At 36.9% G+C, this 14,107-nt stretch overlaps 1 protein-coding gene across 1 annotated transcript in view; it reads left to right on the plus strand.

Moving 5' to 3' along the window:
• Window positions 1-14,107, plus strand: part of LOC150096717 (kinesin-like protein KIF21A) — a 753,433-nt gene that overhangs the window by 228,904 nt on the left and 510,422 nt on the right. Inside the window, exon 12 of the mRNA XM_090408696.1 lies at window positions 7,558-7,627. Within this exon, the coding sequence (XP_090264822.1) occupies window positions 7,558-7,627 (70 nt within the window). The remainder of the gene's footprint in view (window positions 1-7,557; window positions 7,628-14,107) is intronic.

Below are 14,107 nucleotides of genomic sequence, written 5' to 3' on the forward strand. Positions count from 1 at the left end.
ATGAATAATCTTTCGTACTTGAACTTGCTGCGGTGTATTATTTAGTTTTCTTCCAACAAAATCTATGGCGGCTATCTATGGCATGGTCTGCAAGCCCAGAGTGGCTGTACTGGTGAAACCGGATGTAGTCTTTGTGTTCTGAAATCCTGATATTCGCTGTCCTGCCTGTTTGGCCAAAGTAGGACAATTTACAGCTGCAAGGGACCTGGTATACACCAGGTAGGTCGAGGGGAAGTCGTTGGTCTTTGGTAGAGCGGATAAGGGATCCCAACTTTTTATATGGTCTATAACAAGAAGTTAGGTCATATTTTTTGAGGATATTGGTTATTTTCTCAGACGTGCCTCGGATGTAGGGGATGGTGATAGATTTAGTGCAATCTTTATTGTGAAGGGAGGGAGGGGGGTTGTGGTTTACTGGTTTTAGTATTTTTTGGGGGTTGTAGCCATTGGCTAAGAAAGTGTTGAGGGTGTGGTTTAGTTCAGTGGTTAGGGCATCGTCATCTGAGCAGATTAATTTTGGTCTGTTATATAGTGTTTTAATAACCCCATATTGTTGTGAGGGGTGATGGTGGGATTGCTGGTGAATGTATCTGTCTGTATGGGTGTGTTTTCTATAAACAGAGAAAACCAAAGATCCATCAGGCTGGCGAGTGATTAGAGTGTCTAGGAAGGGGAGGGTGTTGTGTTCCTCTTTTTCCAAGGTGAACTAGGAACTGGATCCTGGGGTGTTGGTTGTTTAAGTGTGCAAGGAAGGAGTGGAGTGTATCTGAGCCATGTGGCCAAATAGCAAACACATCATTCACGTACCGAAGCCAAATAGTGGGTTTTTTGTGGGACAGAGTTTAAGGCTTTCTCTTCAAAGGTCTCCATAAAGAAGTTGGCCAAGGGTGGGGAAAGTGGTGAACCCATGGATGTCCCCTCTATCTGTTTGTAGAATTTTCCTTGTCAAAAGAAATAGCCTGAGTTCATTGTGAACTGAAATAGGGCTGAGATATCGGGCGGAAATTTGGCTTGGATGAGCTCTAAGGTTTCCTTGAGTGGGACATTTGTGAATAGGGAGGAGACGTCAAAACTGACCATTATGTCAGTGTGTTGGAGTGAGGGGTTTTCTATACTGGGTTTGAAGTGGGCTGAGTTTTTTATGTGTGATGGTGTGTTGCCAGTATAGTGTGCGAGCACTTTGGCCAAATGTTTGGTTAATTTATATGTGGGGGAATCACTATGGGATGTAATGGCACATTTTGTTTATGTATTTTTGGAAGTCCATATAATCGGGGGGGGGGGGATGTAGAGTTAAAAGGTTTTAATTTGTTAGTAACTTCTACAGGCTAAGAAGTGACCTTCTTAAGGAGTCTGTGGAGAGTTCTAATCTGAGAGCTGGTATGATTATATTCAATAGGGAGGTAGATAGTACGGTCTAATAATAAAGCCTTAAGCTTACCTGTGTAGTCCTTTTGGTTGAGAACCACAGTGGCATTTCCCTTATCTGCTTTGGTGATTACTATTTTTTTGTTTTTCTTCATTTCTAGTAGAGCTGCATATTCATCTTTGGATAAGTTGGTTTTTGGAGGTCTTGCTTTGGTGAGAACACCGGCTACATCCAGTCTGACGTTGTTGGCGATATGGTTAGGAAGGTTGCAAATCCTACATTCTCTTTTGATCATTATTTCCTCTTCAGGTATTCTTTTAGGAGCTAGGGTGAATTTGTGGCCACGTGAAAGTGCAGTGAGTGCTTCAGACTTCCAAACTATGGAAGAGAGGTTGACTACCATGTTGAGTGGTTGTTGTGGTATGGAAGCAGAAATCTTCATCAAGTTATATTTTTTCGTGTGCCGACTACGTATTTTTTCAAATTCCCTTGTTGCCAAAGCGCATGAGACGTCATAAAGAATCGTCCAAAGGTCATGGCTGAGCGTATCTGAAAGCTCTTCCTCTAGTGCCTGTAAGGTTTTGTTTTCGTTGGCAAGGAGAACATGCGTTGCGGTAATTTGTTCTCATAGTAGGGTAAGGCTGGTGCAGTTATAAATATGGAGAGCTTTCTGTGAAGTAAAACGGTGCTTAAATTTAACACAATTTGGGATTACCTTGTTATCCCAGCAGCGTTTTAGGAAGGTCAGACGATTTAGTTGTCTTGTTATCTTCCAAAAACGATATACCTTTTGGTATATTGTTTTTTTATACTTAAAACGGTCATTAGGGCAGCAAACCAGTTGTTAAATTATTTGAATCCCACCACGTAACCTTGTTTCTAATGTGGTCATACATACACACTGTGAACATAACAAACATTGTGTTTCAATCACCATTAAATAAGTGTGTGCTGACTGTCAGCTGCTTTATATAACAATTTTTATATTAAAAACAATTATTCTTCAGTAGTGATTATGGATAAAAGGAAGAGTGAAAATATGCATTGTTACTTTATTCAGTAAATCATGTGTGATTTTTGCTTTCTTATTACCATGCTCATATCTCTTCAGGTTTCTGTTCTAAGGTGATAACTTGTCATTTTTTATAATTTCTTTATATATATATATATTTTTTTTTTTTCATTTCTTGAATGATAAATTCAAGTTTCTACTCTGAGATAACTTTCATTTCTTTTTATCATTGGTTCTTTCAATAGGGTACTAATGATAAAAAAGAAATGAAAATTATCACCTTAGAGCAGAAACTTGAATTAAGAGATATGAGTGTACCGATAAGAAAGAAAAGTTGCACATTTACTGAATCGAAGCAGTGGTCTACTGTTTTGAAACAAGCTGATGAAGCTTGTTAATTATGATGATTTCTGCTCTGAGATAGCTTTAATTTCTTTTTATCATTGATATTTTCAATTAGAATGTCAAACGGATGATCCTAGATTTGGCATTCGCTAGCACAGAATATTAGACTGTACAAATGCATGGATGTCACACTTGCAACTGAAGACATCATACAGAGTATAGATAGTTTAGACACAAAAATATAACCACAATTTGAAGTCAAAAATATATTGTATCGCTGGAGATCAGTGATGCCGTCATTTATTTTCATTCATGGTTGGATGAAGAGTTTGTTGGAGGAGACTACAGAGATGCAGTTGGAACAGACAGAATTTTCTTATTCATGTCACCAACAGTAGAAGGTATCCATTCTCCTTTGTAATATGATTTTAAATGCCTGCTATGTGCTGTGCTTCCTGTACACTCCTTCCACATACCATCTGGCAGAATTGGTGGCTGCAGATTGTGCCACCTGATGTATTATCTACTTTTGCATATATTATATGCAAAAGTAGAGAAGAGAATGGGACAGACTGAGAACTCCACCTCTGGAAGCAAATATACAATGACATAATCTGAAAAAAACATCATGTTTTTTTCAGATTATGTCATTGTATCATCTGTTATAGTTGTGTAAACCAGCTGGTGATGTTTTATTATATCATGAAGTCATCTTTTGTAAAATGCACCCTTTACAGCAGAAAGACTTCATAATTTTTCTAGATTTCTTTAGGTGGAAATGAATCATACCCCAAGAAGGCATGATTCATTTCCAATTTTGTTTGACATTGGGTTTTGGGAAACTATATACTCTGCTCACTTCCATTAATAGCACAATATTTGTGCTACTAATAGAGGTGAAATAAAGCATTTCTAAATCTATATAAAGATTTTTTTAATCTTTAATTCTCTGACCCAAAATAGTATATTGCCTTCCATCTAGCATACATAAAAACAACACACACAAAATGCCGTTCCCTCCATCTTTAAGCAAAACTTTTTTTTTTTAGTTCAGGCAGAGAAAAGGTCTATTTCAACCCAAATATTCTTTAAAGCATTTGAACTGAAAGATCAAGCAGTCTTTTTGATTCCATCTAGGAGAGGCTTCATTCCATCCCACATTTTGTGTATTAAAAGTATTTAGCAGGTTTTATAGGAATGATACCAATGACTTTTTTAAGACCAGTGCAGGAAGGGAGAGAACGAGGAGCTATCCCTGGAGATTGTGGTTAACAAGGATGTTAGGACTAGATTTTTTGTTTGGAGGGTTGTGAATGGGTGGAATATGTTGCCAGAGGTGGTTGTGAATGCTTCATCTGTGAATGAATTTAAGGAGAAGTATGACAGGTACTGTGTGAATAATGGTTAGTGTGTCAATGTAGAGTCTCTAACGATCTTTTGACTCCATGGAGACACCGTTATAATTATAATAATATTAATAAACAAATTAAAATTAAAAAAAATATGTGCTGATGATCATCTCCAGATATGAACATTTATGCAAAACGGGTACCTCTGAGGCTGAGATATGTGCACCGAAAAAGGTGAAAGTTGAATTGAGCTGTCTGAATTTGCCTTGAATGTCTCTCAAGAGTTAATCATTCCCCCCCCCCCCCCCAAACCTCTTGTCCGAGCATTCAAATTATTCTGGGATTAGATTTCTTAGAGGTGCAAGTTCTCTCTCCTGCTATTTCCAGGTGGGGAGAATTTCCCTAATGGGAGTTGAGTGTGCACCTAATACAGGCAGTGTTCAGAAATCTCTGGCCCTAGAAATTGACAAGAGAACTGAGTGAGCAGATAGAAGCGAAGTTAAGACTAGTGAGCAAAGAGAAGAGAATAGAGACATATCAACAAAACACATCAAACTCTTCCCAAAATCCTTCAATAGGTGAAAGTGTACACAAGGAAATAATGACTAGCACTTACATAATTCTGAGTATTTCACCAGCAGTTAATCAAAGGAAAGAGAACAAGAGCATTGACATTATTTTGAGTGTTACACCAGAAATTAACCAACGGAAAGAGAACAAGATCGACTGGACGATTGATTTGTGTCAAAGAATAGAATTTTGTTTAATAATCAATTGCACTAGACACAAAACATATAAAACGAGGATTGTGGTGAACAAAAGTCTAAGCAAAAAAAAAAAAAAGTTAGGCGAAACAAGAGCTAGAAAATCTGATCAACTTCTGAAAAGGGAGACTACTGGAACAGTAAGTGCAGAAAAAGAACGGAACCTTCAATCTAGAGACTATCTGAATTCAAGAGAAAGAAACTAAAGAAAATCATGATCCTCTCCAGAGAGCAAAGGAAAGAAAAAAAAATGCACCCACGATAGAGACACAAGCGGAGGAAGCCGAAGTGATGACTTCATCATGCAGGCAGGTAATCCTGGAAACTAACATAGTAACAAAGGATTAGAGAAGATATAAAAGAGGAGTGAGATGGGCCAGCAAGGTTCTCGATTTTTTACGTTCTCAGTTTTTCTTCTTTCCCAGAGAACGGTGTTCCAGGTGTATGGAGGCGAGGCCATTTTCAATGGAGCTTCTGTTAGAATACAAGGACGTGCTAGGAGAATGCTACTACCCTTGGTTATAACGGAGACTTCGGCAGTTCCTTCCAGTTACCGATGGGAAATTGCAGCGGCAGTGCTGACGGAAAAATCACTCAGACCTTGTCCGGCATTTCCCAGAACCATCACATTATCCAAGCAACGATCGTAACCTATGATGAAGACATTACTGAGGTTTGGTGCAATTCGCTGAATGGTGTATGTAAAAGGCTACGGTAAGTAAGTACATTTTGTTAATGTTTTGGAAAAGTACAATTGGAATTAGTATGTGTAATGAGGGTGCTTACAGGTATTTGTTAGTGAAATGTTAAATAATGAGTTATGGTTATCCTATCCTCTTCTTCTCGCCTGTCCTAGGATGGGTTGAGTCCCCTCCTAATGAGGGGTTACTGGTGTATTAATGCAGCCGGTTCGCCACTCCTCTGCTGCATCCACTAAGGGCGATATTCATGACTGTAATCTGTGTGTGTTCATGGGACCGCTTTTCCTGCTTGTGGGATGAAAAACCCCAGATAAACTGGGGAGGAAAACCCTGCTCTCCATGCCCAAGACCTGCTAACTTGGCTATGGCTAAGGAAGATCCTTGAGTTCCTCACGTCATCAATGGGAATCGAACCTAAGACACTCCTTCCTCAGGCATATGGTTACGAAGCGCATAGCCACTAGGCTAACCATGCTGACAAGTTATGGTTACAAAAGGGTAAATTGATTGATTGTAAATTTGTACATATAATGGGAGGAATCAAGTTAAGATGTAACTTAGGGAATAACTACATGCTTATTATAGATAGGTTAGCATTGTGATGGGAATAAGTAATAGTTATGTGCAAAGTTCTAAATTGTAGGTTGTAGCTACTGTGTGCTTGAATAGGCTGAGAGAGACTTCCTTTCCCCTTAGATGTGTGTGCATTGTACTTTGTTACTAGCTTAAAATAAAATGTGGGAACAGGGAATAAGACTAAGTAGGATTAACATTGAGATGTATGTTAATCAGATTAAAGTTAAATTAAGAGTAAAGCTGCATAGAGTTAGTTATGACATAAAGTGCTGGGAGCACAGCACGTATAAGGTTAACTAAAGCACAGTTGAATTTAAGATACAAGACAATATCAGAAGTGAAATATTACAATGGCACAGTCGACGACCAAGAAAAATATTACAGCATATCTTTTCTCTACAATTCTGGCATCAAATACTTGTTTTCCTGAACTTTTTATACCATTTCATGTATATTAGCCTCACTCATATTTCTCCTCACACAGTTGCGTAGCTAGAGCAGTTTGCCACCCCTCTCAATACACACCAAAAATACCTACTACAAAAAGTCAAAACGACATATAGGGAAATAAATTACACTATGTTTATTTTTGAAGTAAAACTTTAATTTCAGCATTCTAAAATGTTATTTTTCTTGCTTTTCTGTTAGCAAAATCGTCGATGACATTGACGAAGTCTATTTCATAGTAATGTAGGTAATTACAATAAAGAGCCAAGAGGGTTCTCTACTAATAAAATAATGTAGGTAATTCTTAATCAAATTTTATTTAAAAAAACTCCTCTCACAACTAGCAACACTTACAGCAATTGTGAGGAAAATTCACAGTAGTATTACAATATTTGGAAGTGAATTCTCGAGACTGTATTTTAGAATTAACTGCAAAAGTTCAAAAAGGTTAAAAGTGCCGCCACTTTGAACCCCCCCCCCCCCCCAGCTACGTCACTGTCCTCACATGTTGATGTCAATTTCTTTTCTCTTACCTTAACATGATCTGCCATTGATGTCATCTGTTCACAGCCATAATTTTTCTCAAATTATGGCTGTGAACAGAATTTTCACATCAGCTGTTTTTTTATTTTCTGACTTGTAGATTCATAACTTAAAATCAGTTTGGCTTTTCTGGTACTGCTAGTTTAATGTTGTATTAATTTTAGTGTTATTCCATATAAATTTATTCACTTAGCTCAATATGATTTTGTTTAATTTGTTAATTAGCACAAAGTTTTTGTTTTGTTGACTCTTATTGCAGTAAATTTATAAGGACCAACGTTATTGTTTGGCAAATAGTTACTTCTTTTAAAATAACATCACTTTTCTGATACTAGAGCTAAAACTTTTGGAAATTTGTTGTAATAAAGTTTGAGTGCACAAAGTAAGCAGTCTTGTTTGTCTTTGATTGTAATGTTAACTTGATGTATTAGTAATGTTCTGTATTTTGCAGATGAAGAAAGTGTAAAATCTGATATCAGTAGCCTGATCCAAGGTTATCTAAAGGAAATAGAAGAGCTGAGGTGTGTCATTATTTTCATATATATTAAATTATCTGCTTTTAATTGTTATATAATAATCTTTATATTATTTAATTTGATAATTTTAATGTGATGATATTTAATGATATATATATCATATTAAAGAGATAAATAAAGATTTGAATAACAGTTTGTGTGTGTTATTCGTGTCTCTGTAATAGCTGAGTAAATAAGAGAACCCGCTATTAGAGCTCAAAGGAAACAGTGGTTAATTTATTGTATGGGATATAGTTACATAAATCAATTAAAAAAAATATATATATATATATATATATATATATATATATATATATATATATATATATATATGATCATGGTTACTTCCAAAACTAATATGCATAAAATCAGAATGAATGAGGTAAGGATAGTGTTAGTGAGTTTAATAAATGTATTTTTTCTCTTGGTTTTAGTTATACTGTTCAGCTTTATTATGGATAATGAACTACACCTAAGCCTTTCTTTGCATATTGAGTAAGAGTCAATAAAAGTTGAGGACTAGATTTCATCACTTGAAGAGTGGCGAATGAGTGGAATGCATTAGTCCTTTGTGAGTGCTTTGTCTGAACATCAAGAAAATGTGTAATAAATGTTGTTTGGTCTCCCAGAACAAGTCTTCAGACTCCATGGAGGTTCCCATCTAATCATAATAAAGTGTTATTAATTAAAGTTAATGTAATGTTCAAAATTTACACTTTAATTTTGAATTATCACATTTTATAATGTCATACTCTTTAAATTCTCTTCTTTCTTGTCCCTCGCATTGATTTTCAAATTTGTATGGAAATTTATTTTACATAAAAATTTATGTATGGTTTCTGCCAGTCATTTGCATTCTGTCATCAATGTGCACATTTGATGACATAATGCAAATGACAGACCATTTTATGAATTAATTATAGATTTTTGTATTTTTATTTATTTTTATTTATTTATTTTTTTTACATAATCCAGAAATTCTTCTCTGGAGATAAAACATGAAACTTTTGAAAACTATTTCATGCCCTCAATAAGCAGGGCAATGGTCTTACACCAGGCAGTGAAATTTTTCTCCCACAAAGACAACCATAGACATCCATGCCTGTGGTAAGATTCGAATCCACAGCCTGTTGGTCAGAGAGAGCAGATTATGAGGTGTGACAATTTAATTCCTAGAATGGTTGCGTAGTGTTGCCTGTGTGGTGATTTGGTTGGAGTCGCATGAGTAATCGTGCTTGTACATCTTTTAACTAATATATGCGTAAGCCTCAAGCCAATAGAGCCATTTGCTAGTTAGCTATTGCATAAACAATAGAGATCTGCATGTGAACTTTGGCATAAAAATGTGTGATCAAAATTTAGTCCAGCGTGTTAACATCAAATTTTGTGTGAAAATCTGCAAAACTGATACTGAAATGTTGGAGCTGTTGAAAGTGGCATATGGTGTGGATACTCTGAAAAAGTCAAGTGTCTTTGAGTGGCATAAGAGATTCAAAGGTGAGAAGATGTGAACAATGACCCCAGAAGCGGGTATCCAAAAACAAAAATCTCACTCTCTACTCAAATGTGAATAGAGAGTGAGATTTGGTACGGTCTAACAGACGATTAAGCCTACGATTAATGGCTGATGAATTGCAAATGAATTGAGAAACAGTCAGGGCAATTTTAACTGAAGAATTGGATATGCAAAAGATTTCTGCAAAGTTTATGCCTCAGTTCTTGATGGATGAACAGAAGCAGCAGCAGGTTCAAGCTGTGACTGATCTTTCGACAAATAAGCACATCTCCGAAAGTAATTAGGGGTGACAAAACCTTGTGCTTCCAGTATGATCCTGATACAAAATGCCATAGCATGCAGTGGAAAATCCAGAGTTCTCCACATCTGAAAAAAGGCACGTCACATGTGCAGTTCAAGACTATGCTGGTGTGTTTCTTTGATCACAAGGGGATAGTCCACTATGAATTCATTGAACAGGGACAAGCAGTCAACCAACAATGCTGTTTAGAGGTGCTGAAAAGATTATGCGATTCTGTTCACAGAAAAAGACCTGAATTGTGGCCTGACAAGTGGATCATCCATCACAACAATGGGGGGCAAGCCATAGTTTGCTCACTGAGAGAGTTTCTGGCCAACAAATCAATTGCCCAATTAGGTCATCCTGCTTATTCACCTGACTTGCTCCCTATGATTTCGGGCTGTTTTCAAAATTAAAGATTGTGCTAAAAGGACAGATTTTCTGACATTTCTGATATCTAGCATAATATGATAAAGGAACTCAAGAGTATTCTGAATAAAGAGCCCAGGCTTGTTTCCAAAAATGGGAACACTGTCTAAACTAGTGTATAAATGCACAAGGGGACTACTTTGAAGGTAACAGTAGCCACTAATGTATAGTTCTGAACATAGGTTTTTTACAGGTGCATTCTGTTAATTAAATTGTCACACCTCTTATGCTAACTACTCAGGTAACCAGGCTGGTAATTTTCTTTACTGTCATTTTTTTTTTATTATTTATTTTATTCCATTTACCATCATTTCCTTTCTTCTGTTTCATGCTATTTCCTTTATATTGTGCTTTCTGCCATTTTCTTTATTCTGCCTGTCATATCTTTTGTTTAATGCGAATGGACTGGGATGGGTTAGCCTTCACCCCCCCCCCCCCCATCAATATAATATAGCAAACTTTGCACTATAATAGACAACTTTTTTCTCTTGTCCCTAAGGCAAGAAAAATAGTTGTCTATTATAGTGCAAAGCCACTACTGTTATCACCATGTCACAAAGCTTGGTGGGTGATAACAGGATGGGCTGATGTGTAGATGTCAGATTAGTATATTTTGGTTTTGAATCAAACAGAGTGCAAATAGTCAGTGATTTACCACAAGTCATTGTACTTGGGTTGTTCCTGTTTAATTTGTATATTAAATGACATGGGGTGTAAATTAAATTTTCTGAGAGGAAATAGCATGTTTCACTCATGAAAGGTTGCAAGACCTGTAGCATATCAGTGTTATGTGTGTACAAGAGTAATAATGCATGTGTAAGGTAATAAGAAAGGAGGAATCTGTTCACATTTGAAGAACAGAAGTAAATAGAATGAAAATGGAGGCAGAGAAGTTGGTTTAGCATTTCAAGCTGGACTATAAATGGTTGGTTAACAGCAGCAACTCTTGTTCTTATGATTTTGGAGGAAAATAGAGGAATGATAGTGGTCAGTTCAACAGTACACTCTTAATGTATCTATAGAACAGGCATAAGATGGAACCTGAATGTCTATGAGTGAGATTGAAGTGAATCTGTGATGGATTGCCATCATAGTATTGAGTAATCTTAGAAAGGATTTTAGTGCAAAACATTAACCATGTGAGCAATATTTCAAGGTTTGGTGGATTTGGGATTTTTATAGTTCGTAGCTATAAAGATGTGAAGTAGTTAGTGTCTAGAGTGGAAAAGTACATTGAGTTTTTTGGTGCCTGCAGAAGCTATAGCTGGGATCTGTTTGTGTAAGAAAGTTTGGAGGTGTTGATCAGTCCAAGAAAGAAAATAGGATCATGTTTAGATATCTGGTTATTATTAAAAGTTAGGGAAATGATGTAAAGATTTTCTTATCAGAGACAGGACTGAGTTTTGGTGGCAATGGAGTCTACAAGATTATCCTTACTCCATGGAAATATAGCTAGAAGATCAGAGTTCAAGATGTTGGTCGTGGTGGATCTTGAGAGTTCTCACAATTAAGTACTATAAGGTTTGTCAAATGAAAAGGAGAAATGGAGTGTGCTCTCATCTGTGAAGCTATGAATAGAATTTGGAGTCTGTGAGAACAGGTCATTATACAGCAGGAAGACAATGGACAAAATTACGGAATTCCTGGGGAACTCCTGCATCAATGAGAAAATCTGAGGAGAAGAAACCATCCACCATGACTCAGTGATCAGTGAGAAAGTTGGTGATTCGGTTGCAGAGTGCGGAAAGCAGACCATAGAATGGCTGTTTGGTGAGCAGGCCCCTGTGCCAACATGATCAAATGCCTTTGAAATGTTGACTCTGACTATGTGAGTTTCTCAAAATTTTCCCATGGCTTCAGTCCATGGGTGAGTGGTGAGGACTAGAAAATTGGATTGAGAGTGGAGGAATCTATGTTGCTAGTTACTGATTGTTTGGTGGGTCTCCAGGTGGTGCAACAGTTGATTCCTTTCTTTTAAGCTTACATGGTGATCCGAATGCATTTTTGAAAATTATGGAGACAACTACCGTGTTTGAATAAAAACTTTAGTTTAATATAACTAAAATCTACATTCGACGTTTCGACCTTTGTCAAGATCATCTTCTGGAGCATACAACTATACACAGTAAACAAGCTACACTACATTCAAACTGGTTTGTTAACGATACTGACCAACTGCTACAACAATTGTTGGCCTGACCTCTGGTGAGAATTGATTATTGGTTGAATTTTATCACCTTTAAACTAGCCAAGAAATTATACTTGTTTAATCCTTTATCCAAGTGTAAGCAAACAAAGTTTGCACATTTTCATGATTAGGCTACTTGTATATAGAGGCTGATGACTTGACATCAATTGCCCTAGCATCCCATAATGCAAAACACACTTCTCTTTGGACATGCATAAATGGGAGAAGAACTATGCAGACCAGTTTTGGCCTTCATTGAAATTTCATTAGTAGGAGCCAGACCTCAAAGAGATACCAAGGTTTAATTAATGCAGAAGCCATATATTTCCCATATACAAGTAGTAAAAATGGGTATAACTTATTATTAAAATACTCTGAAATAAAGATAGATGAAGTACTAAGGCAATTGATGTATATTCATCAGCCTCTAGATTTAAGTAGTCTAGTTGTGAAGGTACTTTACATACAAGGTTTGTTTGTGTTTACACTTGGATAAAGAACTGAACATGTATATAATTTCTTGGCAAGTTTAAGTTGCAAAGAAACCAAAAAAATTTCTACAATTTTATTAACTTTCTTTGGAATGAGCTGGATGTGAGTCTGTTTCCATGTTGTAGGTAGATGCCAGTTGAATATGATAGAGTGGTGGAAACATGGGTGGACAAAAGTTGTGCCCAGTGGTTTTGGCAAGGGACCAAAAGGCTTGACTGTCATTTGGTCAGGAGGCGAGTTTGTAGCATTTGACCCTTTCAAAATCTGATTTGGATTTGTTGATAGTTTTTGTACTGCTGTTGTGAGCTGCAATGTAGGCTGAGTGAGTAGCTGGAATATTGCTCTTGATCACTCTTGGTATGGTATGCAAAGTTTTTTTTTTTGTGCATTGGCACACTTTTTTACACTCAAGGCTTGGATGGTGGCCAGGAATTTCCATGTACCATGGAAAGGAGTAGAAGTCACCAAGGTCATCCTGTTTAGCATCCTTGTAGTGCCAAACATGAGCCTGAGACCTATTGGATGAAGGTTGTTCTTTGGCAAAGGAGACTTATGAGGTTGTAGTCTGAGTTACTAAAAGAAGTGACATCCACAGTATATTTGGAAGGGGAACTAATTAAGAGGAGGTTGTCAGGTATTCTGAGAGGGATATTGATGATCTATGTTAGGTCATTGCTAATGGCAAATACCTCAACATCCTTACCTGCTTGATCAGTGGAACAGGGAAGCCAGTTAGAGTTGTGGATGTTGAAATCCCCAAGAATGATGACCTCACTATTAGGGTAGTTTGACTGAAGAAAATCTAGCTTGAGAAAGAGAGTTAGAGATAAGATGGTTATTGGAGTTTGCAAAGCAATAGAGATAGCAAATGAAAGTGATAGGTTCGTTTGGTAAAGAAATTTGATCCAAAGTAGATTGTGTGTGTGTGGTGGTGGTGGTGGTGGGGGGATTTGATTCTCACCAGTCTGCAACATGAAATGTCAGTTCGGATGGGTTGCCCTTGTGGTGGAAGGAATTGTATAATGCATAGCTTGGGCAGTTGATGTTGTCAGCGGGGGTCTGTTAGGAATAGTAATTCTGGTTTAGGTGGTATGGTATGGTGGTGGTGGTAGTGCACATGGTTTATATTGCTGTTTAGGCTGTGGAAACTTTTTTTGGTAAGAATTAATGTTACTGTTTTTGTTTGATTTTTGTTTGTTTTTTAGTTATTTTTTTAAAATAGTTTTTGTGGGAGAATTTTTGATCTGCAGTAAAATCACATTTTGTTGAGTTGTAAGCCATTATATGTGGGAAGAAAGAGATAATAAGGAATAAAAGCATGTAGTGAGTGGTGACACTTGTAACATACCACCCACAGAGAGGGAATTCAGTCTCTTGTTCCTATGTTATTTTGACAGTTTCCCCTGCAATGACCATACTTAATCTCCCTCTCCTCACAAACTGACAAAGTAACTGACAGCAAAATTTCATACTAACTGATTGGAAGGCCTCCAGATTTGTTACTGTCTGGTTCAGTTCTATGCACTATCTGGTGGCTTGCTTGTGGAACCATTTAATTGCTGTATCCTTGTATGGGGAGAG

This window comes from Typopeltis vanoorti, chromosome 18 (genome assembly GCF_054136105.1).
Source record: "Typopeltis vanoorti isolate ZY-2024b chromosome 18, IOZ_Tvanoo_1.0, whole genome shotgun sequence".
NCBI lineage: Eukaryota > Metazoa > Arthropoda > Arachnida > Uropygi > Thelyphonidae > Typopeltis > Typopeltis vanoorti.